The 24,217-nt window shown below is 52.4% G+C and overlaps 1 protein-coding gene across 3 annotated transcripts; it reads right to left on the bottom strand.

The window, feature by feature from the left end:
- Window positions 1–1,924: 1,924 nt before the first annotated feature.
- trappc1 (trafficking protein particle complex subunit 1) lies at window positions 1,925–18,820 on the bottom strand. Of its 3 annotated transcripts, none has more exons than XM_085977317.1 (5): window positions 18,415–18,820; window positions 16,508–16,606; window positions 13,434–13,504; window positions 11,704–11,839; window positions 1,925–2,384 (listed from the first exon to the last, which is right to left on the bottom strand). In XM_085977317.1, the coding sequence occupies exons 2-5, from the start codon at window positions 16,604–16,606 to the stop codon at window positions 2,256–2,258; spliced, it is 435 nt and encodes a 144-aa protein (XP_085833443.1). In that variant the 5' UTR covers window positions 18,415–18,820; the 3' UTR covers window positions 1,925–2,255. The 3 variants fall into 3 exon arrangements, with proteins under 3 accessions (XP_085833443.1, XP_085833442.1, XP_085833444.1); XM_085977316.1 differs by having other exon boundaries at window positions 11,704–11,842; window positions 18,415–18,808; XM_085977318.1 differs by lacking the exon at window positions 18,415–18,820 and adding an exon at window positions 18,272–18,408 and having other exon boundaries at window positions 11,704–11,842.
- Between the last annotated feature and the right edge of the window lie 5,397 nt (window positions 18,821–24,217).

Raw genomic sequence — 24,217 nt, 5'->3', positions numbered from 1 at the left:
CTGATACCTGGGATGGCAGGAATGACGTATGAGGAGAAATTGGGTCGATTGGGCTTATACTCGCTGGAGGTTAGAAGAATGAGAGGGGATCTCATTGAAACTTATAAAATTCTGACAGGACTAGACAGACTAGATGCAGGAAGGATGTTCCTGATGGTTGGGGAGTCCAGAACCAGGGGTCACAGTCTAAGGATAAGGGGTAAGCCATTTAGGACAGAGATCAGGAGGAATTTCTTCACCCAGAGAGTGGTGAACCTGTGGAATTCTCTACCACAGAAGACAGTTGAGGCCAATTCATTAAATATATTCAAGAAGGAGTTAGATATGTTTCTTAAGGCTAAAGAGGTCAAGGAATATGGGGAGAAAGCAGGGACAGGGTACTGAGTTTGGATGATCAGCCATGACCGCCCGTCCCCCACTGCCACAACACCACTGCTCGACCGCCCGTCCCCCCACTGCCCCAACACCACTGCTCGACCGCCCGTCCCCCCCACTGCCCCAACACCACTGCTCGACCGCCCGTCCCCCCCACTGCTCGACCGCCCGTCCCCACTGCCACAACACCACTGCTCGACCGCCCGTCCCCCCACTGCCCCAACACCACTGCTCGACCGCCCGTCCCCCCACTGCCCCAACACCACTGCTCGACCGCCCGTCCCCCCACTGCCCCAACACCACTGCTCGACCGCCCGTCCCCCACTGCCCCAACACCACTGCTCGACCGCCCGTCCCCCCACTGCCCCAACACCACTGCTCGACCGCCCGTCCCCCCACTGCCCCAACACCACTGCTCGACCGCCCGTCCCCCCCACTGCCCCAACACCACTGCTCGACCGCCCGTCCCCCCACTGCCCCAACACCACTGCTCGACCGCCATGTCTGAGCACAGGGCGCACCACCTTCCCCTATTCGTTGAGAAGCCTTGAGGCTCTTCGATTGAATGACTCTCAAACTTCAGCCAAACAGCCCTTTTCCACCCCGCACCTTCCCAGTGTTTTTTTTAATACAAGTCACAAACACACGCATTCAAAAGGAATTTTTTTTGAAAAAACACTCATTTAAAAAAAAAATCATGACAATTTTTCCTCCAGATTTTTGGGAGATTGATCTTCAAGTCCTGGAAACTCCCTGGAAATGCTGGAGTGGCAGCAACCCTACAACAGCCCAGGCCCCCCCAGCCCTGTCCTGGCAGCTCAGATTCAGACCCAAACACAGGGCTGCTCAACTCTCGAACAGTCTCCTCCTATGAGGAGAGATTGAGGAGACTAGGCCTATATTCTCTGGAGTTTAGAAGAATGAGAGGTGATGTCATTGAAACATACAAAATTCTTACAGGGCTCGACGGGGTAGATGCAGGGAGGATGTTTCACTTGGCTGGGGAGTCTAGAACCAGGGGTCACAGTCTCAGAATAAGGGATCGGCCATTTAGGACTGAGATGAGGAGAAATTTCTTCACTCAGAAGGTGGTGAATCTTTGGAATTCTCGACCCCAGAGGGCTGTGGAGGCTCAGTCGTTGAGTATATTCAAGACAGAGATCGATAGATTTTTTAATATTAAGGGAATCAAGGGATATGGGGATAGTGCAGGAAAGTGGAGAAGAGGTTGAAGATCAGCTGTGATCTTATTGAATGGCGGAGCAGGCTCGAAGGGGCCGAATGGCCGACTCCTGCTCCTATTTCTTACGGTTTCACTCTTTTACAAAGCTGCCGGCCAGCCCAGTCCCGAGAGCAGGCCGACGGTTTGTGCAGAGTTTGTCCCCTTGTCACAGTTGCAGAGCGTGCCGGCGAACCTGCTCCTCCCGTTTATTGCTCCGCGGCCAGTCCCGCCCGGCCGCCCCAGACACCCGGGAGGACAGGAGCAGGAGTCAGCACTGATCACCATTCACACTCACAAGGATGCAGCCATTTGGAGACAGACACTTGCCCCTTTAAATGCCTTTGGCCAGTTTTATTTTATAATCTGAAGGGCCACCGCGAACAAGTTCTCTAATTGAAAAATCGAAGACACATTGCGTCCTTCCCCCAAGCAGTGATAGACCGCACTCATGGTTAACTGCAGTACAACACTGAAGCGGAGAAAATAAGGCCGAGGGGGGGAAGGAGTCGGGGAAGAAGCAACACAGCTCTGAATCAGAAAGGGAGTGAAAATTCAGCAGGGGATAGGTGCGACTGTGCAGAGTCCAAGCAATGCAGTTTCTATCGTTTATTCAGCGTTTCTACATCAGCGCGGACAGTAATCAGAACAGGAGTCGGGTTCAGCCGGCACGGGCGGAGAAGAAAGGGAGGCCGCGGACAAAGTTGTCCAGTTTGGTTCGGAACAGTTCGCTCTGAATGGGCTCGTTCATGCTGCACAGCGGGTTCTTCACCACAAGCTCAACGAAGATCTAGGAGAGACAAGAAAACGCAATTAGATTCCAGCCTGTAACTCACTCCCGGGTGTCTGTTATTCTATATATAAACCCCCCCGAACCCCTCGATTAGATTCCAGCCTGTAACTCACTCCTGGGTATCTGTTATTCTATATATAAACCCCCCGAACCCTTCGATTAGATTCCAGCCTGTAACTCACTCCCGGGTATCTGTTATTCTATATATAAACCCCCCGAACCCTTCGATTAGATTCCAGCCTGTAACTCACTCCCGGGTATCTGTTATTCTATATATTAACCCCCCAAACCCTTCGATTAGATTCTACCTGTAACTCACCCCCGGGTATCTATTATTCTATATATAAACCCCTCGAATCCCTCGATTAGATTCCAGCCTGTAACTCACTCCCGGGTGTGCAACCCTCCTGTAGAAGAAAACCACAAGCACTTGGAATACCAAGGGCAGTTTTATGATTGGATTTACAATCTTCAAAGCCAGGGGCATACAGCACTCGGTCACTGTGGTACTCAGTACCACACATTCACAGGACCCTTTGCAACGGGGTATTTGCCCACTAGCCAGGGGTGTGGCTCCTCTGACAGCAGCTACTCTCCAGCACCTGTAAGTGGTCCCTCTGTATGTGCGCGCCCATTCAGCGAGCACCAGCAGCTCTCAGACTGTGGTGGGCTTCACACTCGAGCCCGATCCTGCCCTCAACCGACATTCTCTCGTCTAATCGAGCAACCAGGAACGGGAACCCCTAGCAGGGGTTGCGGGTATGATTGTAGAAGGCCCTATTGTTACCCTTTGATTGCTGTGATTATCTCTCTGCCGAGGTGTGATAAAGGGCAGTTAGAAAGATTACCTGTAATCATCTGGCAGTATTCTCTGACTATATATGCTGTGCCTATATGCATCTCTCCACTTCACCTGACGAAGGAGCAGCGCTCCGAAAGCTTGTGATTTCAAATAAAGCTGTTGGACTATAACCTGGTGTTGTGTGACTTCTTACATTTGTCCACCCCAGTCCAACACCGGCATCTCCACATCACAGCTATTGTTACCCTGGCAGAGAACAGCCAAGTCAACACAGTTTGGGGCCTGGGATGATCCTGGGCTGTGTGGCTGAACGACAGGCAATTAAACTCAACCATACAGAAGCCCTACAACAACGACGTACATTTATACAGCACCTTTAAAGTAGTAAAACGTCCGAAGGCACTTCACAGGAGTATTATAAAACAAAATGTAACACTGAGCCACACAAGGAGAAATTAGGGCAGGTTGGTCAAAGATGTCGGTTTTAAGGAGCGTCTTAAAGGAGGAAAGAGAGGTCACGAGGCGGCGAGGTTTAGGGAGGGAATTCCAGAGCTTAGGGCCCAGGCAACTGAAGGCACGGCCGCCAATGGTGGAGCGATTATAATCAGGGATGCTCAAGAGACCAGAATTGGAGGAGCGCAGAGATCTCGGGGGGGTTGTAGGGCTGAAGGAGATTACAGAGATGGGGGGGTGGGGGGCGAGGCCATGGAGGTATTTGAAAACAAGGATGAGAATTTTTTTTTTCTTTAAAATCGAGGTATTGCTTAACCGGGAGCCAATGTAGGTCAGCGAACACAGGGTTGATGGGTGAACAGGGACTTGGTGCGAGTTAGGACACGGGCAGCCGAGTTTTGGATGACCTCAGGTTCACGGAGGGTGGAATGTTGTTGGCCAGCCAGGAGTGCGTTGGAATAGTCGAGTCTAGAGGTAAGAAAGGCCTAGCTTTAAGTCAGAATCTAAGATAGAAACATAGAAGATAGGAGCAGGAGTAGGCCATTCGGCCCCTCAAGCCTGCTCCGCCATTCAATGAGATCATGGCTGATCATCCAAATTCAGTACCCCGTCCCTGCCTTCTCCCCATATCCCTTGATCCCTTTAGCCTCAAGAAATATATCTAACTCCTTCTTGAATATATTTAATGAATTGGCCTCTACTGCCTTGTGTGGTAGAGAATTCCACAGGTTCACCACTCTCTGGGTGAAGAAATTCCTCCTCATCTCTGTCCTAAATGGCTTACCCCTTATCCTTAGACTGTGACCCCTGGTTCTGGACTCCCCCGCCATTGGGAACATCCTTCCTGCATCTAGTCTGTCTAGTCCTGTTAGAGTTTTATAAGTTTCAATGAGATCCCCTCTCATTCTTCTAAACTCCAGCGAGTACAAGCCCAATCGACCCAATCTCTCCTCATACGTCATTCCTGCCATCCCAGGTATCAGCCTGGTGAATCTTCGCTGCACTCCTTCCATGGCAAGAACATCCTTCCTCAGATAAGGCGACTAAAACTGCACACAATACTCAAGATGTTGTCTCACCAAGGCCCTGTACACTGCAGCAAGACATCCTTGTTCCTGTACTCAAACCCTCTCGCTACGAAGGCCAACATACCATTTGCCTTCTTAACCGCCTGCTGCACCTGCATGCTTACTTTCAGCGACTGGTGCACAAGGACGCCCAGGTCTCGTTGCACTTCCCCTTCTCCCAATCTATTGCCATTCAGATAATAATCTGCCTTCCTGTTTTTGACACCAAAGTGGATAACCTCGCATTTATCCACGTTATATTGCATCTGCCATGCTTCTGTCCAATCACCCAACCTGTCCAAATCATCCTGGAGTTTCTCGGCATCCTCCTCACAGCACACACGCCCACCCAGTTTTGTGTCGTCTGCAAACTTGGAGATATTACATCTAGTTCCCTCGTCCAGATCATTAATATATATTGTGAATAGCTGGGGTCCAAGGACCGATCACTGCCTGCCACTCGGAAAAAGAGCCGTTTATTCCAACTCTTTGCTTTCTGTCTGCCAACCAGTTCTCTATCCAAGTCAATACTGTAGTGTATGTACCAGTCTACCTTTAAGAGAACTATTTTATGTAACCGTTCGCCTTTAAGAGAACTATTTTAGGTGTGGCACTACTTTGTTTGGCTTCTGTATACGGTAATACCGACGGTGACCACACCAGTATATAAGTGTTGTGCCAGGAGTTATTGGGCAGATTCGCCCTGACCTTCGAATAGTAAAGTCCTGTTTTAAGTTACTCTTGGAGTCTGTGTATTAATTAACTAAACAACCCACAGACTTTACAGTGGCGACGAGTCCGATCGTACCCTGCGGCAACAATAATTCCGAAGCAGTTAACGAGCGTCGAGAAGAGGCAACCGCCCTCGTCATTCTGCTGGGAGAAAACTCGAGTCTGCAGAGCTGGGAAAGGAGGAAGAATTCAGAGACAAAGACTTCCATCAGCAACAGGCACTGACTGTCCCTTCTGCCACGGTGAGGAGTGAGCCGATCAGCACGAGAAGCAAGGCGGCCACGGTGACTGTAAGGGAAAAGTAAAAAGAATAACTGGAGGATAAGGGCGGTGCACTCGACCACGGTCGAGGGGGAAAGGAGCCGGACAGAAGTCGGGCCCAGAGGCGCTGAGACTGGGGCAGCGTGGAGCAAGGAAGCCGCGGTACAGACAGGCTGGGGACGCAACGGCGTCGTGAGACAGCTAGACCGCGACCGGCGAAAAAGGCCGGGCAGCGACCGAAGCCACGAAGCGCTGCGACCGGGAGCGTAGGCGCGGGAAGATATAAAAACTCAGCCGCAGCCGGGGAGGGAAGCACCGGACTGCGAGACGGCTGGGAGAGGTGTTTGGGAGCCGAGCGAGCGGGAGAGGCAGAGCCGACCAAGGGAGACTGCGCGAGAGCCAGTCCAGCGGCTGAAACTGTTCTCCGTCAACGGGGTGTACCCAGCGCCGGTAGAGCCGAGAGAGCGGGAGAGAGACCGAGCCCGAGCAAGGGGAACTGAGCGAGAGCCAGCTCAGCGGCTGAACCTGTTTGCCGTCAACGGGGTGTACCCAGCGCCGGTTGCCTTGCCGAGAAAAGGGAAAGCACTGAAGCTGACGCGCAGGCTGTGAATCTGAAAGCCAGCGGCCGTCGCCTGTGGGGGAAAGTGTACCCCTCCCGCTAGGGAAGAAACGCGGGAAGCCGCCATTAGGCGGGGAAGAAGACAGAAGCGGGAAACAGCCATTGAAGTGGGCGGGGAGAGAAGATAAGTGCGGGAAACTGTCATTTTCGCGGGAAAACCGCCATCTTAGAGAAAAAAAAAGTTAAAGAAATAATTCGGGGTGTTATCAGAAAGAGAGGAAGATGCCCAAGCGTGGTAACATCAATGATTTTAATGCCGAGGTAGAAGACTGGGCCACGTACGTGGAACGCATCGAGATCTATTGTGAGGCCAATAAAATAGAAGATGACAAAGCTATAACCTTGCTAAACTCGATGGGCGCGAAGACATACGGGCTCTTGAAGCATTTACTATCACCAGCCAAACCGGCGGATCAGACTTTCGATGATATTGTGGCTGTTCTGAAGGATCACTTGAACCCCACACCGTTGATGTTGGCAGAACGATTCAAATTCTATGCGAGAACGCAACGGAAAGACGAAAGCAACGCAGAATACTTGGTCGAACTGCGTAGACTAGCGAAATACTGCCAGTTTGGAGGGAATCTGACAGAGGCATTGCGAGACAAGTTCGTGTGCGGGTTGGCAAAGGAAGGAACGCAAAAGCGACTACTCGAAGAGAACGACCTTACACTTGACAGGGCTGTCCTTATTGCAGCATCGCACGAAGCCGCAGCGAAGGGAACCGTGGAAATGCAGCTAAAGACAGCAGCACTAAGTGTGGATCAAATTACCTCGACAACAACAAAATGCTATCGTTGTGGGAAGACAACACACGACCAGAACCAATGCTGGTTTAAGAACCAGGAATGTAGGAAATGTGGCAAACTGGGTCACATAGCTAAGGTATGCCGGTCAGGGAAGAAGACCAACAACCAAAGGACCAACAACCAAAGGAAGCCATCACAGGAAAAGTACAACAAGGTACACAAGGTGGCTGAGAAGAGTTCAGACGAACAGAATTCAGACTCAGACCCAAACGGCCAGGAGCTGGGTAGTCTGAGAATTCACAATGTGAGTAAGGAAGCTGACCTACAAACTATCTGGGTCATGCTAAAAATAGCTGGAATCCAAGTGAAAATGGAGTTGGACACTGGATCAGCTCTATCAGTCATAAATCGAAGGGATTACCACCGGCTATTCTCACATATACCCTTAAGAGATACCAAGTTCGTATTGCAGACGTACACGGGGCATAAAGTATACCCCATGGGAAAGATAAGAGTCAAAGTGAGAGATAGGGGTAAAGAACACCCAAGAATGAACTTATACGTACTACATGAGGGAGGACCACCACTTCTAGGACGGGAGTGGATCAAGAAAATAGACATGGAATGGCACTATCTAAAAGCCATAACGAGTGAGGACTCGGTGCAGACAATCAGCTCAGATTCTGAAACGGATGACGATAAGACCAACCCAAATATGAAAGACAAGGCTGAAATGGACTTGCCGACGAAGGTTGGAAAAACAAAGGCATGCATAAAGGCTTATGCTCCAGAGAAGAACAAAGTTTCAGAACAGAACTCCACCGAACAACGACAACCTAGTTTGACAGAAAATTCTGAGCCTGTTCAAGTTACGGACATATCCATGACGGAAGAACACCGAGCTCGGACTCAAACTTATTTCAAATTACGACAACAATTAGAACAATTGAGTTACCGTCTCGTACAAGAGATGAAAACAATGAAAAAGTTCTATGACACCGAATGGGAGACTCTGGAAAGACAACAGAAGCAGCTAGCTCAAGCAGAGAGCGACCATAGAGCCATCGTGACCAATTACCGATCACATCTCCCTTATGCTGTTCAGGAGTTAGAATATTTGCAGGAAGAAGCAAATGAAGAGGAATCTTCAGGAAGCCAGGATTTTATTCCAGTTCTTCTCTACGACTCCTTACAAGCAGAGTGTGAGAAGTTGAAAGAACAGTATGAACAGGCCCAGGCTACAATTCTGGAAGGGGTTAACTCGGCAACCTCCGAAAAGCTAGTTTCAGTGGAAGCATATGAGCAACTGAAGGTTGAACATGAGCAAGAAGTCCAAAGGCTGCAGGAAATTCTTGATGAGCTCAAGGCCAAGACAGACTCATCGGTAGAAGTTCCATCCATAGATGAGAAATTAGAGGTGAAAGACATGGCAGAACATGAGACAAGATGTACAAGAACTCATAAAAATATTAAAGGAAACCCAAGACAAATATGGGGCGGCAATGACCGAGATTCAACAACTTGAAGAACAGATTCAACTGGGAATCCGTTCAGTGGAAGAAAAGGGAACTGTAAGAAACACAGAGACTGTAAGAATGGCCTCTGAACATGAGCTAGAGAGCATCAAGGCGCAACTTCTCCGAGCGCTGGAAGCCAAAGTACAAGAGGAAAAGAAGGTGAAAGCATTGGAGGAAAAGGTGGATGAAATGGAGAAGACTCTGACCCACAGTGTTCCCGTGGAAGAGTTAACGGTCAGCCAACTCCTTCATATGCTGAAGGACAAGACTCTACAATGGGAACAATCTGAACACGAGCTTCAATCTTCAAAGGGAAGGAGTTCGGAGCTCTCAAAAGTTATGGAAATAGCTGAGGTTGCAACACAGATTTTACAGGGATGCCAAAAGTACGCTGAATCACGTCAATGTGAACAGCAGAATGTTGAAACAGCTGCTCCAGTAGAAGGATTGAATAGCCTGATCAATCAATCCCCGAGGGAAGGGGAAGTATTGAAATCACAAACGAGGTCATTAGTGAAGGATTTGCAGGAAACCCAGGAAGAGCGGGATGAATATGAACGCATGAAGAAGTCTCTGCAGGAAAGATGTCTAGGGAGGGAACAACAGTCAGCTAACGTCCAGTTGGGTACGGAAGAAGTAGCAGGCCCTCTCGCTAGACTAGCTCAGGACGACACCGAATATTACCATGACCTGTTGAGTGACACGGAATATTACGATGACTTGGTCTGCCCAGCTTGTGATGAAAACTCCCAAAGTGCAGAAATCAGGATGAAGCACTTAAAGTCTAAGGAACATAGGGAGATGGTGGCGCTACAGCTGGCAGCGGATAAGGGAGCCCCGAGAGTCTCCAAGAAGCAGAAAAGAAAAAGACGAAGCAGAAGACGATAACCATCTAAATCATTATCACTTCTATCAGATCATGCACGTGGGCCCCACGAAGGGGGCCAAATCAGTTGGAAAGTAGGAAAAATTACCAAGGCAGTCCAGCTGTTTGTAAAAGTCAGCACTGCTGGTTCAGCAGGACGGAAGTTCAAGCTGTTAAGCCAAGGGAAAGACTATTGGATGAGTCACGCTAGAAATGTGAACCGGCTACACCACAGAGATGTTGTTCGGACCGAGTCAAGACCAGAGACTGAATCTGTGAACTGTTCCCGCAGAGACTGAATCTGTGAACTCTTTCCCGCAGAGACTGAATCTGTGAACTGTTTCCCGCAGAGACTATATCTGTGAATTGTTTTACATGAAGTTGATTATATGTTATGTTTAATGGGGAATAAGTATGTTGTAAGCTAAAAAGGGAGGATTGTAGTGTATGTACCCATCTACCTTTAAGAGAACTATTTTATGTAACCGTTCGCCTTTAAGAGAACTATTTTAGGTGTGGCACTACTTTGTTTGGCTTCTGTATACGGTAATACCGACGGTGACCACACCAGTATATAAGTGTTGTGCCAGGAGTTATTGGGCAGATTCGCCCTGACCTTCGAATAGTAAAGTCCTGTTTTAAGTTACTCTTGGAGTCTGTGTATTAATTAACTAAACAACCCACAGACTTTACAAATACCTTGCCCACAATCCCATGTGCCTTAATTTTACACGCTAATCTCTTATGCGGGACCTTATCGAAAGCCTTTTGAAAATCCAAATACACTACATCCACTGGTTCTCCCTTACCTATTTTACCAGTTACATCCTCAAAAAATTCCAGTAGGTTAGTCAAGCAAGATAAAGTGGCTCCGAACCCACCCCAGTGGGCGATTCAGCAGAAGATTTGGGATCGAGTCCTACAGACCAGGACGGTCCCAAGTACAATGAACGGCCGGTGCTGGATGAACTGGCGGGCTGAAATCAGGCTCAATGTCACGAAGGGAGGGAGTCGTGGGGCGGTGGGGGAAACACAGCCAGGTCCCTGATCGCTGTTCAGAACCCCCACCACTGCACGCCCCCCGTCCCTCCGATGGAAGTGAGCAGGTGCCTTTAGTGGGAGAGGACAGATCGGACTCGTTAGGATGCCTCCCATGACAGAATAGTTTGTTACAACATCATGCATTTAGCTAGCATTTTCAACCTTGAAAAAAAAGCCCAAAGTTGCCTTCACAGAAGTATGAGGAACAAATGGACACTGATCCAAAAGGAGAACATATTCGGAGAGGTGACCGAAAGTTTGTCAAATGGATGGGTTTTATGCAGGAGGGATTTACGGCCTTGGGAATAAAGACTTGAAAGAATTTACATTTCTCCAGCGCCTTTCACAACCTCAGGACGCCCCAAAGTGCTTTACAGCCAAATAAGTACTTTTCTGAAGTGGAGTCACTGTTGTAATCAGCGGCAGCCAATTTGCGCACAGCAAGCTCCCACAAATAGCAAAATGATAATGACCAGATCATTTTTTTTTTTTTTTTTTTTTTTTGTGTGATATTGGCTCAGGACAGTGTGGATAACTCTCCTGCTCCTCTTTGAAATAGTGGCCGCGGGAGCTTGTACATCCACCTGAGAGAGCAGATGGGGGCCTCGGTTTTCATGCCTCATCCGAAAGACGGCACCTCCGACGGTGCGGCGCTCCCTCACTACTGCCCCTCCTACAGTGCGGCGCTCCCTCACTACTGCCCCTCCGACAGTGCGGCGCTCCCTCAGTACCGCCCCTCCGACAGTGCGGCACTCCCTCAGTACTGCCCCTCCGACAGTGCGGGGCTCCCTCAGTACTGCCCTTCCGACAGTGCGGCGCTCCCTCAGTACTGCGCTCCCTCAGTACTGCCCCTCCGACAGTGCGGCGCTCCCTCAGTACTGACCATCCGACAGTGCGGCGCTCCCGCAGTACTGCCCTTCCGACAGTGCGGCGCTCCCAGTGCTGCCCCTCCGACAGTGCGGCGCTCCCTCAGTACTGGGAGTGTCAGTCTGCATTATGTGCTCAAGAATCTGGAGTGGGGCTCGAACCCACGACCTTGTGACTCAGAGGCGAGCATTCTAGCCACTGAGCCACAGCGAACACCTGTGGCAAAGACGACCAGAGATGGGAGAGTGGGAAGCAGCTGTGGGAATATCAGGTTCGAGAGACAGTGAGGGTGGGGGCGAGAGAGGGACCTGTGGACGAGGTTGGGGATTTTGAAGGTACTTACTGTACTGTAGATCTGACTGAGAACGTCCCTGATGTTTCCGACCCCCAGGTCCGTGTTCATGACGATTTTAATGCCTGTTGCTGTCTCATAATAATGCAGCTTGTACTTGCTTGTCTGAAAGGACAGGAAACCATCTCTACTGTTTGAATGTGTTAACGAAAAGAAATTGCTACAGTGCCTTGCACAACCCCAGGACGTCCCAAGCGCTTTACAACCAATGAAGGACATTTTGAAGTGTACGCACTTGTCGTAATGTAGGAAACACGGCAGCCAAATTGTTCACAGCAAGATCCCACAAACAACGTGATAATGACCAGATAATCCGCTTTTTTAGTGATGTTGATTCAGGGATAAATGTTGCCCAGGACACAGGGGAGAACTCCCCTGCTCTTCTTCGGATCCTTTATGTCCACCGGAGGGCAGACGGGGCCTCAGTTTAACGCCTCAGCTGAAAGACCTCCAACAGCGCAGCGCTGACTCAGTACTGCCCCTCTAATAGTGTAACTCTCCCTCAGTACTGCACTGGAGCGTCAGTCGCGGTTATCTGCTCCAGTCTCTGGAGTGGGACTTGAACCCACAACCTTCTGACTTCGAGGCGAGAGTGCGACCCGCGGAGCCACAGCTCACACTTAAGAATATAAACCACCTCGGGGAAGCAAACGGCAGGCCCAATAAGTCAGCACCACACCTCTGTTTGATGGGACAGTGTAGAGGGAGCTTTACTCTGTATCTAACCCGTGCTGTACCTGCCCTGGGAGTGTTTGATGGGACAGTGTAGAGGGAGCTTTACTCTGTATCTAACCCGTGCTGTACCTGCCCTGGGAGTGTTTGATGGGACAGTGTAGAGGGAGCTTTACTCTGTATCTAACCCGTGCTGTACCTGCCCTGGGAGTGTTTGATGGGACAGTGTAGAGGGAGCTTTACTCTGTATCTAACCCATGCTGTACCTGCCCTGGGAGTGTTTGATGGGACAGTGTAGAGGGAGCTTTACTCTGTATCTAACCTGTGCTGTACCTGCCCTGGGAGTGTTTGATGGGACAGTGTAGAGGGAGCTTTACTCTGTATCTAACCCGTGCTGTACCTGCCCCGGGAGTGTTTGATGGGACAGTGTAGAGGGAGCTTTACTCTGTATCTAACCAGTGCTGTACCTGCCCTGGGAATGTTTGATGGGACAGTGTAGAGGGAGCTTTACTCTGTATCTAACCCGTGCTGTACCTGCCCTGGGAATGTTTGATGGGACAGTGTAGAGGGAGCTTTACTCTGTATCTAACCAGTGCTGTCCCTGCCCTGGGAGTGTTTGATGGGACAGTGTAGAGGGAGCTTTATTCTGTATCTAACCCGTGCTGTACCTGCCCTGGGTGTGTTTGATGGGACAGTGTAGAGGGAGCTTTACTCTGTATCTAACCCGTGCTGTACCTGCCCTGGGAGTGTTTGATGGGACAGTGTAGAGGGAGCTTTACTCTGTATCTAACCCGTGCTGTACCTGCCCTGGGAGTGTTTGATGGGACAGTGTAGAGGGAGCTTTACTCTGTATCTAACCCGTGCTGTACCTGCCCTGGGAGTGTTTGATGGGACAGTGTAGAGGGAGCTTTACTCTGTATCTAACCCGTGCTGTACCTGCCCCAACACTGACAGAGCGGAAAGCTATGACGAGTGCAGTATTGTAGATGTACTATCGGACGTGCAGGCAGGTTTGCCATAGTTTCGCAGGAGACTGCAGCAAAGGATACAAATCAACAGGAGACATCTTGTTGACAAAGGATCGGATGGAGAACAGCATTCCGTACATCAGCTGGTATTCCTGGAGGGCACAAAGACAGCAAGTCATTCAGAGAAGTGCAGAAACTGCCTATTTCATTCCCCTCCCTCCACCCCCCATTTCAAAACGCCTTCTAATACTTTACTCACAATAAATGTCAGGCTCGCGGTATGACCTTTATTACAAAAGGATTTGAGTATAAGAGTAAAGATGTCTTCCTGCAATTATATAGGGCCCTGGTGAGACCACACCTGGAGTACTGTGTACAGTTTTGGTCTCCTTACCTAAGGAAGGATATACTTGCCATAGAGGGAGTGCAACAAAGATTCACCAGACTGGTCCCTGGGATGGGGGGATTGTCCTATGCAGAGAGATCGAGTAGACTAGACCTATATTCTCTAGAGTTTAGAAGAATGAGAGGTGATCTCATTCAAACATACAAATTTCTTACAGGGCTTGACAGGGTAGATGCAGGGAGGATGTGTCCCCTGGCTGTGGAGTCTAGAACCAGGGGTCACAGTCTCAGAATAAGGGGTCGGCCATTTAGGACAGAGATGAGGAGGAATTTCTTCACTCAGAGGGTGGTGAATCTTTGGAATTCTCTACCCCAGAGGGCTGTGGAGGCTCAGTCGTTGAGTATATTCAAGACAGAGGTCGATAGATTTTTGAATATTAAGGGAATCAAGGGATATGGGGATAGTGCAGGAAAGTGGAGTTGAGGTCGAAGATCAGCCATGATCTTATAGAATGGCGGAGCAGGCTCAAGGAGCCAAATGGCCGACTCCTGCTCCTATTTCTTATGTTATGACCCTTTTTAAAGATTGGTGTTCTGACAGTAACTTTCCAAACCTCAAGCACTAACCCCCTTTGTACCGATTCCCTCAAGATATGGGGCAAGGACATCACTGGTGAAGTACCCTTGTATGAAATTCACCCAGGCCTGGAGTCTTGTCTTCCTTCAACTTAAAAAAAAAATTAGTTCCTGGGATGTGGGCGTCGCTGGCCAGGCCAGCATTTATTGCCCATCCCTAGTTGCCCTTGAGAAGGTGGTGGTGAGCCGCCTTCTTGAACCGCTGCAGTCCGTGCGGTGAAGGTACTCCCAAAGTGCTGTTAGGGAGGGAGTTTCAGGATTTTGACCCAGCGCCGATGAAGGATCAACGATATACTTCCAAGTCAGGATGGTGTGTGACTTGGAGGTGGTGGTGTTCCCATGCGCCTGCTGCCCTTGTCCTTCTAGGAGGTGGAGGTTGCGGGTTTGGGAGGTGCTGCCGAAGAAGCCTTGGCGAGTTGTATTGTGTAGCTGGTACACACTGCACTGTATTTCACTGGGACTACAAAGGCAGGGCAGAGGCAGGTACTTTGTGACAAGTGACTTATCTCCTGACCTCCAAAAGCCTTTTCACCCTCCACAAGTCAGGAGTCTGACGGAATACTCTTCCCCTTGCCTGGATTGGTGCAGCTCCGACAACACTCAAGAAGCTCGACACCATCCAGGACAGAACGCAGGAGTCCCCCCCTTTTCTGTTGGGGACTTGGCCTGGAGGGTGTTGCATGCAGCAGTCCCGTGCAATAAAATGTTAAGTAGGTTCACAGACTCCCAGGCCGCCTGCCTTTTTTGTGGCCTAGAGGAGTCCGTGTTCATATTCAATGTGTGAGGTTGCAGCTCCTGTTCCATTACTTAAAAGGGGCTGCTCCTCGATTTTTTGGTTGCACTTCAGTCCCACGCCCCTGATCTGCGGCCACCCAGTACAGGCGGGTCGGAGGACCTCCTCGTAGGACTGCTCCTGGGCCTGGCCAAAGTGGCCATTAATAGGTCCAGGCAGCGGGCGGCCGAGGGGTGGGGTGGTCGTCCGGCCCGATTGCCTGCCCCTCTTCCGCGGCAATGTTCGCACCCGGGTGGCCCTGGAGATGGAGCACGCGGTGTCCGCCGGCATGATCGAGGCCTTCCGAGACCAGTGGGCACCGCGGGGACTGGAGTGCATCATCACCCCGGCAAACCGAATTTTAGTTTAATTTGTTAAGTTTTATTTAAAGTTTTAAGTTACAGTTAATTTGGTTCAATAAAAAAAAAGGACCATGTCTACCATCTGCAGGATGCAAAGCAGGAAGTTGCCAAAGCTACAGGAAACTTTCGATTAACCGGCCCCTAAATAACCGGAAATGTCGGTTAACCGGCAAAATTCAGGAGTAGGTTCAGGTAACTTTTATTACTTGCCTTGCTCCATGTGTTGCTGTGCAAGGGTGTGGCTGCAGCTGTTGCTAAGCTACAGAGACGCTTGCAACTTGTGGCCATTGTTCTGAACCTGTTGCTGAGCAACAGGGTTTGTTGCTTTCGCTCCGTATCTTTTACTATAGCTTTCGGTTATCCGGAATTTTTGATGAACCGGCACCACGTCGGTCCCGTCCGTGCCCGATAAAAGAAAGTTTCCTGTACTTGAACCGCACCCTCCTCCCCATGGACCTCCACCACCAAGGGCAAAGGCAGCAATGTCAAGGGACCACCTCCAAGACTCAAACCCTCCGAACCTGGACGCTGAACCTTCATTGTCACTGGGCCAATATCCTGGAATTCCCCATCCAAAACACCATCACCGCAAGGACTGCATCGAGTCAAGGTGAAGGCCCACCACCACTTTCTCGGGGCAAGTAGAGATGGCCAATAACTACAGCCTTGCCAGTGTCATAGAAATCGTAGAAACTTACAGCACAGAAGGCGGCCATTCGACCCACCGGCCGACAAAGAGCCATTCAGCCTAATCCCACTTTCCAGCTCTTGGTCCGTAGCCCTGTAGGTTACGGCTCTTCAAGCGCATATCCAAGTACTTTTTAAATGTGATGAGGGTTTCTGCCTCTACCACCCTTTCAGGCAGTGAGTTCCAGACCCCCACCACCCTCTGGGTGAAAAACATTCTCCTCAACTCCCCTCTAATCCTCACATCCCAGGAACAATAAAAAAGACAGGCAAGCATCATGTGGAACCGCAGAAAAAAAAGAGTCAGTGTCTTCGCAGGGGGCAGAGGAGAACCGAAGGGGCGCGTTACTCACTTGGTCCCTCGAGATGCCTGCATTTTTTTTCCGGTTCCACTCACTGTAATGAAGACAGACTCCATTCCGATCGAAGATGTACAAATTATGAACCGTCATCTGGTGGGAAATACAGCACAAAGTCAAGCGACAGAATCAAATTCCGTTTACAATGCTTTACAGGACAGCAACGACTAGCCAGGCTCGGTAACAGGCAGATTGTTGATGGCCAATGATCCTCGGAGCCAAATACACACAGGACCGGCCTCCCAGAGTTGAAATCAAGACTCGCTGCAATGCCTTCTCTAACTCAGTCCCTGTAAACTATCATCTCTTGCAGTCTGCCCTTTCTCTATTCATCAAAGCTATAGCTAGCCATATACTTTTTGCTTAACCTCATCACCTTTCCCACGCTTCAGCTGCCCTGAATTAAGCTTCTGAACAACCTTGCCTGATCAAACTAGCTCTTCCCTCTCCTAAAATCAAACCATGGCACACCTTCGAAAAAGAGTAATTAAAATATTTGCATGCCAATTAGTCAGTTAATTCGAAGTCAGAAATGGATCCCAGCTGGAATTCCTGAGTGGAGAGGATGGGATGTTGTACAGGGTGACCCCAGCACGCGGTGTCCGCCGGCGAGCTCGAGCTCTTTCGTGACCGGTGGGCGCCGCGGGGACTGGAGTGCGTAATCGATTTAAGAGGCCAAATTTTAATTTGATTAATCGGGTCATTTAAAGGGTTTATTTGTTTAAGGGTTTATTTTTGGGTTTATAAAAAGAGGACAGGGTGACCCCTGGGAGAGCGACAATACAGACAAGCTGATCAAAACAATATCCACTTTAACTACAGAGTGCCACACTGTCGGAGGGGCCGTCTTTCGGGAGGAGACGTCAAACCGAGGCCCCGTCTGCTCTCTCAGGTGAATGTGAAAGATCCTACGGCACTATTTCGAAGAAGAGCAGGGGAACTTCTCCCCGGTGTCCTGTATTTATCCCTCAATGAACACCACTAAAACAGATGATCTGGTTATTATCACATTGCTGTTTGTGGGAGCTTGCTGTGTGCAAATTGGCTGCCGCGTTTCCCACATTACAACAGTGACTACACTTCAAAAAAAATACTTCGTTGGCTGGAAAGCACTCTCTCTCTGTTTCTTGTCGCTCTGTCTCTCTCGCTCTCTGTCTCTCTCGCTCTGTGTCTTTTCTCTGACGCCTGCTCGCTCTGTCTGTCTCTCTCACCCTGACTCTCTCTCTGTGGCCCGGGGCCTCCCTCAGACAGAACGGTGCCTGACCCCCCACTCTGTCTGTCTGTCTCTGCGTCTGTCTCTCTGCGTCTGGCTTTCTCTGTGTCTGTCTGTCTCTCTGTCTGCCTCTGTGTCTCTGACTGTCTGTGTCTCTGTCTGTCTCTCTCTCTGCCTCTGTCTGTCTCTCTCTGGCCCGGGGCCTCCCTCAGACAGAACGGTGCCTGACCCCTGCTCTCTGTCTGTCTGTGTCTGTCTGTCTGTCTCTGTCTGTCTCTCTCTCTTTCTCTCTCTCTCTATGCCTGTGTCTGTCTGTCTCTCTGTCTGCCTCTGTGTCTCTGACTGTCTGTGTCTCTGTCTGTCTCTCTCTCTGCCTCTGTCTGTCTCTCTCTGGCCCGGGGCCTCCCTCAGACAGAACGGTGCCTGACCCCCGCTCTCTGTCTGTCTGTCTGTGTCTGTCTGTCTCTCTCTCTCTCTCTCTCTCTGTCTCTATGCCTGTGTCTGTGTGTGTCTCTCTCTGGCCCGGGGCCTCCCTCAGCCAGTACCGTGCACTCTCCCGCTCTCTCTCCCGCTCCTGACTCCACATTTAACCGCCCGCTCTCGCCCAGCGGGCCGCCATTTTAAGTCCGGCTCCGGGGCGAGGCGGCGCCGATGGCCGAGCTGCTGCTGTGAACTCCGAGTGCCGCACCTGGTCCGCCGGGGCCCGAGTCTGCGATGGACGGTGTGTGAGAAGCTGAGGCCGGGTGTGGGGGTATCGCCGGGCCGGCGGGGCAACGCAGTCTCCGGGGGAGGATCCGAGGCCGGGCCGGGCCTGCTGGTGACGCGGGCCGAGCGCGGTTGCTATGGCGGCGCTGCAAGCCGGAGAGTGTGAGAGACTGAGAGGAGAGGGAGGGTGAGAGACTGAGAGGAGAGGGAGGGAGAGAGACTGAGAGGAGAGGGAGGGAGAGAGATTGAGAGAGACAGACCGAGAGGGAGGGAGAGAGACACTAAGAGACAGAGAGAGAGACACTAAGAGACAGGGAGGGAGAGGGAGTGGGGAGGGAGAGAGACTGAGGGAGAGGGATTGATAGAGACAGAGGGAGAGCGTGTGAGAGAGGGAGAGAGAGAGACTGACTGAGGGAGAGGGAGGGAGAGAGACTGACTGAGGGAGAGGGAGGGAGAGAGACTGACTGAGGGAGAGGGAGGGAGAGAGACTGACTGAGGGAGAGGGAGGGAGAGAGACTGACTGAGGGAGAGGGAGGGAGAGAGACTGACTGAGGGAGAGGGAGGGAGAGAGACTGACTGAGGGAGAGGGAGGGAGAGAGACTGACTGAGGGAGAGGGAGGGAGAGAGACTGACTGAGGGAGAGGGAGGGAGAGAGACTGACTGAGGGAGAGGGAGGGAGAGAGACTGACTGAGGGAGAGGGAGGGAGAGAGACTGACTGAGGGAGAGGGAGGGAGAGAGACTGACTGAGGGAGAGGGAGGGAGAGAGACTGACTGAGGGAGAGGGAGGGAGAGAGACTGACTGAGGGAGAGGGAGGGAGAGAGACTGACTGAGGGAGAGGGAGGGAGAGAGACTGACTGAGGGAGAGGGAGGGAGAGAGACTGACTGAGGGAGAGGGAGGGAGAGAGACTGACTGAGGGAGAGGGAGGGAGAGAGACTGACTGAGGGAGAGGGAGGGAGAGAGACTGACTGAGGGAGGGAGAGAGACTGACTGAGGGAGGGAGAGAGACTGACTGAGGGAGGGAGAGAGACTGACTGAGGGAGGGAGAGAGACTGACTGAGGGAGGGAGAGAGACTGACTGAGGGAGAGGGAGGGAGAGAGACTGACTGAGGGAGAGGGAGGGAGAGAGACTGACTGAGGGAGAGGGAGGGAGAGAGACTGACTGAGGGAGAGGGAGGGAGAGAGACTGACTGAGGGAGAGGGAGGGAGAGAGACTGACTGAGGGAGAGGGAGGGAGAGAGACTGACTGAGGGAGAGGGAGGGAGAGAGACTGACTGAGGGAGAGGGAGGGAGAGAGACTGACTGAGGGAGAGGGAGGGAGAGAGACTGACTGAGGGAGAGGGAGGGAGAGAGACTGACTGAGGGAGAGGGAGGGAGAGAGACTGACTGAGGGAGAGGGAGGGAGAGAGACTGACTGAGGGAGAGGGAGGGAGAGAGACTGACTGAGGGAGAGGGAGGGAGAGAGACTGACTGAGGGAGAGAGAGAGACTGAGGGAGACTGACTGAGGGAGAGAGAGAGACTGAGGGAGAGACTGAGGGAAAGAGACTGGGAGGGAGGGAGAGACTGAGGGAAAGAGACTGGGAGGGAGGGAGAGAGAGACAGAGTGTGGGCGGGGGGGACAGTGTGGGCGGGACTGACGGGGGGGTGGGAGAGGGCGAGAGAGACTGACGGAGGGGGGGAGAGGGCGAGAGAGACTGACGGAGGGGGGTGGGGAGAAGGCGAGAGAGACTTGATGGAGGGGGGGAGAGGGCGAGAGAGACTGACGGGGGGGGGAGAGGGCGAGAGAGACTGACGGAGTGGGGGGAGAGGGTGAGAGAGACTGACGGAGGGGGGTGGGGAGAAGGCGAGAGAGACTTGATGGAGGGGGGGGAGAGGGCGAGAGAGACTTTGGGGGGGGGAGAGGGCGAGAGAGACTGACGGAGTGGGGGGGGGAGAGGGCGAGAGAGACTGGTTGGGGGGGGGGGTGGGGAGAGGGCGAGAGACTCTGCCCGGGGGGGGGAGGAGAGGGCGAGAGAGACTGACGGGGGGGTGGGGGGAGAGGGCGAGAGAGACTGAGGGGGGGTGGGGGGAGAGGGCGAGAGAGACTGACGGGGGGTGGGGGCGGAGGGAGGACGAGAGAGACTGGGCGGGGGGGGGGTGCGACTGACGGAGGGACTGAGGGGGAGAGAGAGACTGAGAGACTGAGGGGGAGAGAGAGAGAGAGAGAGAGACTGGGGGGGAGAGAGAGAGAGAGAGAGAGACTGAGGGGGAGAGAGAGAGAGAGAGACTGAGGGGGAGAGAGAGAGAGAGAGACTGAGGGGGGGAGAGAGAGAGAGAGAGAGACTGAGGGGGAGAGAGAGAGAGAGAGACTGAGGGGGAGAGAGAGAGAGAGAGACTGAGGGGGAGAGAGAGAGAGAGACTGAGGGGGAGAGAGAGAGAGACTGAGGGGGAGAGAGAGAGAGACTGAGGGGGGAGAGAGAGAGAGACTGAGGGGGGGAGAGAGAGAGAGAGACTGAGGGAGAGAGAGAGAGACTGAGGGGGAGAGAGAGAGAGACTTGAGGGGGAGAGAGAGAGAATGTATATTTATACACTCAGGGATATACCTGTTTATACACTATGAATAGAACTGCGTTTATGTGCTAAACCATAAATGTATTTTGATGCTTTGGCAACATAAGATGTAACTTATCATGCCAATAAAGCGATTTGAATTGTGAATTGTGAATTGAGAGAGACTGAGGGGGAGAGAGAGAGAGAGAGACTGAGGGGGAGAGAGAGAGAGAGACTGAGGGGGGGAGAGAGAGAGAGACTGAGGGGGAGAGAGAGAGAGACTGAGGGGGAGAGAGAGAGAGACTGAGGGGGAGAGAGAGAGAGACTGAGGGGGAGAGAGAGAGACTGAGGGGGAGAGAGAGAGAGACTGAGGGGGAGAGAGAGAGAGACTGAGGGGGAGAGAGAGAGAGACTGAGGGGGAGAGAGAGAGAGACTGAGGGGGAGAGAGAGAGAGAGACTGAGGGGGAGAGAGAGAGAGACTGAGGGGGAGAGAGAGAGAGACTGAGGGGGAGAGAGAGAGAGACTGAGGGGGAGAGAGAGAGAGACTGAGGGGGAGAGAGAGAGAGACTGAGGGGGAGAGAGAGAGAGACTGAGGGGGAGAGAGAGAGAGACTGAGGGGGAGAGAGAGAGAGACTGAGGGGGAGAGAGAGAGAGACTGAGGGGGAGAGAGAGAGAGACTGAGGGGGAGAGAGAGAGAGACTGAGGGGGAGAGAGAGAGAGACTGAGGGGGAGAGAGAGAGAGACTGAGGGGGAGAGAGAGAGAGACTGAGGGGGAGAGAGAGAGAGACTGAGGGGGAGAGAGAGAGAGACTGAGGGGGAGAGAGAGAGAGACTGAGGGGGAGAGAGAGAGAGACTGAGGGGGAGAGAGAGAGAGACTGAGGGGGAGAGAGAGAGAGACTGAGGGGGAGAGAGAGAGAGACTGAGGGGGAGAGAGAGAGAGACTGAGGGGGAGAGAGAGAGAGACTGAGGGGGAGAGAGAGAGAGACTGAGGGGGAGAGAGAGAGAGACTGAGGGGGAGAGAGAGAGAGACTGAGGGGGAGAGAGAGAGAGACTGAGGGGGAGAGAGAGAGACTGAGGGGGAGAGAGAGAGAGACTGAGGGGGAGAGAGAGAGAGACTGAGGGGGAGAGAGAGAGAGACTGAGGGGGAGAGAGAGAGAGACTGAGGGGGAGAGAGAGAGAGACTGAGGGGGAGAGAGAGAGAGACTGAGGGGGAGAGAGAGAGAGACTGAGGGGGAGAGAGAGAGAGACTGAGGGGGAGAGAGAGAGAGACTGAGGGGGAGAGAGAGAGAGACTGAGGGGGGGAGAGAGACTGAGGGGGAGAGAGAGACTGAGGGGGGAGAGAGAGAGTGTGAGACGGAGAGAGAGAGAGAGAGTGTGAGACAGACTGGGAGAGAGAGAGAGAGTGTGAGACTGACTGGGGGAGAGAGAGAGACTGACTGGGGGAGAGAGAGAGACTGACTGGGGGAGAGAGAGAGACTGACTGGGGGAGAGAGAGAGAGAGAGACTGACGGGGGGAGAGAGAGAGAGAGAGAGAGACTGACTGGGGAGAGAGAGAGAGAGAGAGAGAGAGACTGACGGGGAGAGAGAGAGAGAGAGACTGACTGGGGAGAGAGAGAGAGAGACTGACTGGGGGAGAGAGAGAGAGAGAGACTGACTGGGGGAGAGAGAGAGAGAGAGAGAGACTGACTGGGGGGGAGAGAGAGAGAGAGAGAGAGAGACTGACTGGGGGGGAGAGAGAGAGAGAGAGAGACTGACTGGGGGGAGAGAGAGAGAGAGAGACTGACGGGGAGAGAGAGAGAGACTGACTGGGGGAGAGAGAGAGAGAGACTGACTGGGGGAGAGAGAGAGAGAGACTGACTGGGCGAGAGAGAGAGAGAGAGAGACTGACTGGGGGAGAGAGAGACTGACTGGGGGAGAGAGAGAGAGACTGACTGGGGGAGAGAGAGAGAGAGACTGACTGGGGAGAGAGAGAGAGAGAGAGAGAGACTGACTGGGGGAGAGAGAGAGAGAGACTGACTGGGGAAGAGAGAGAGAGAGAGACTGACTGGGGGGAGAGAGAGAGAGAGAGACTGACTGGGGGGAGAGAGAGAGAGAGAGACTGACTGGGGGAGAGAGAGAGAGAGAGACTGACAGAGAGAGAGAGAGACTGACTGGGGGAGAGAGAGAGAGAGAGAGACTGACTGGGGGAGAGAGAGAGAGAGAGACTGACTGGGAGAGAGAGAGAGAGAGACTGACTGGGGGAGAGAGAGAGAGAGACTGACTGGGGGAGAGAGAGAGAGAGACTGACTGGGGGAGAGAGAGAGAGACTGACGGGGAGAGAGACTGACTGGGGGAGGGAGAGAGAGAGACTGACTGGGGGAGAGAGAGAGAGAGAGAGACTGACTGGGGGAGAGAGAGAGAGAGAGACTGACTGGGGGAAGAGAGAGAGAGAGAGACTGACTGGGGGAGAGAGAGAGAGAGACTGACTGGGGGAGAGAGAGAGAGACTGACTGGGGAGAGAGAGAGAGAGAGAGACTGACTGGGGGGGAGAGAGAGAGAGAGAGAGAGACTGACTGGGGGAGAGAGAGAGAGAGAGAGACTGGGGGAGAGAGAGAGAGAGAGACTGGGGAGAGAGAGAGAGAGAGACTGACTGGGGGGAGAGAGAGAGAGAGAGAGACTGACTGGGGGGGAGAGAGAGAGAGAGAGAGAGACTGACTGGGGGGGAGAGAGAGAGAGAGAGAGACTGACTGGGGGGGAGAGAGAGAGAGAGAGACTGACTGGGGGGGAGAGTGAGAGAGAGACTGACTGGGGGGGGAGAGAGAGAGAGACTGACTGGGGGAGAGAGAGAGAGAGACTGACTGGGGGGAGAGAGAGAGAGAGAGAGAGAGACTGACGGGGGAGAGAGAGAGAGAGACTGACTGGGGGGGAGAGAGAGAGAGAGAGACTGACTGGGGGGAGAGAGAGAGACTGACTGGGGGGGAGAGAGAGAGAGACTGACTGGGGGGGAGAGAGAGAGAGAGAGAGAGACTGACTGGGGGAGAGAGAGAGAGAGAGAGACTGACTGGGGGAGAGAGAGAGAGAGAGACTGACTGGGGAGAGAGAGAGAGAGACTGACTGGGGAGAGAGAGAGAGAGAGAGACTGACTGGGGGAGAGAGAGAGACTGACTGGGGGAGAGAGAGAGACCTACTCGACAAATACTGCCAAAATTGGGCTCTAACAGTAAATCTAAAGAAAACCAACATCATGATTTTTCAAAAAAGGCCCAGATGTCAGGAA

The sequence above is a fragment of the Somniosus microcephalus genome, unplaced genomic scaffold (genome assembly GCF_052327205.1).
Source record: "Somniosus microcephalus isolate GS21.2 unplaced genomic scaffold, FLI_Smic_1.0 unresolved_chr4, whole genome shotgun sequence".
Lineage (NCBI taxonomy): Eukaryota > Metazoa > Chordata > Chondrichthyes > Squaliformes > Somniosidae > Somniosus > Somniosus microcephalus.
This window is presented reverse-complemented; position numbering and strand designations above follow the sequence as displayed.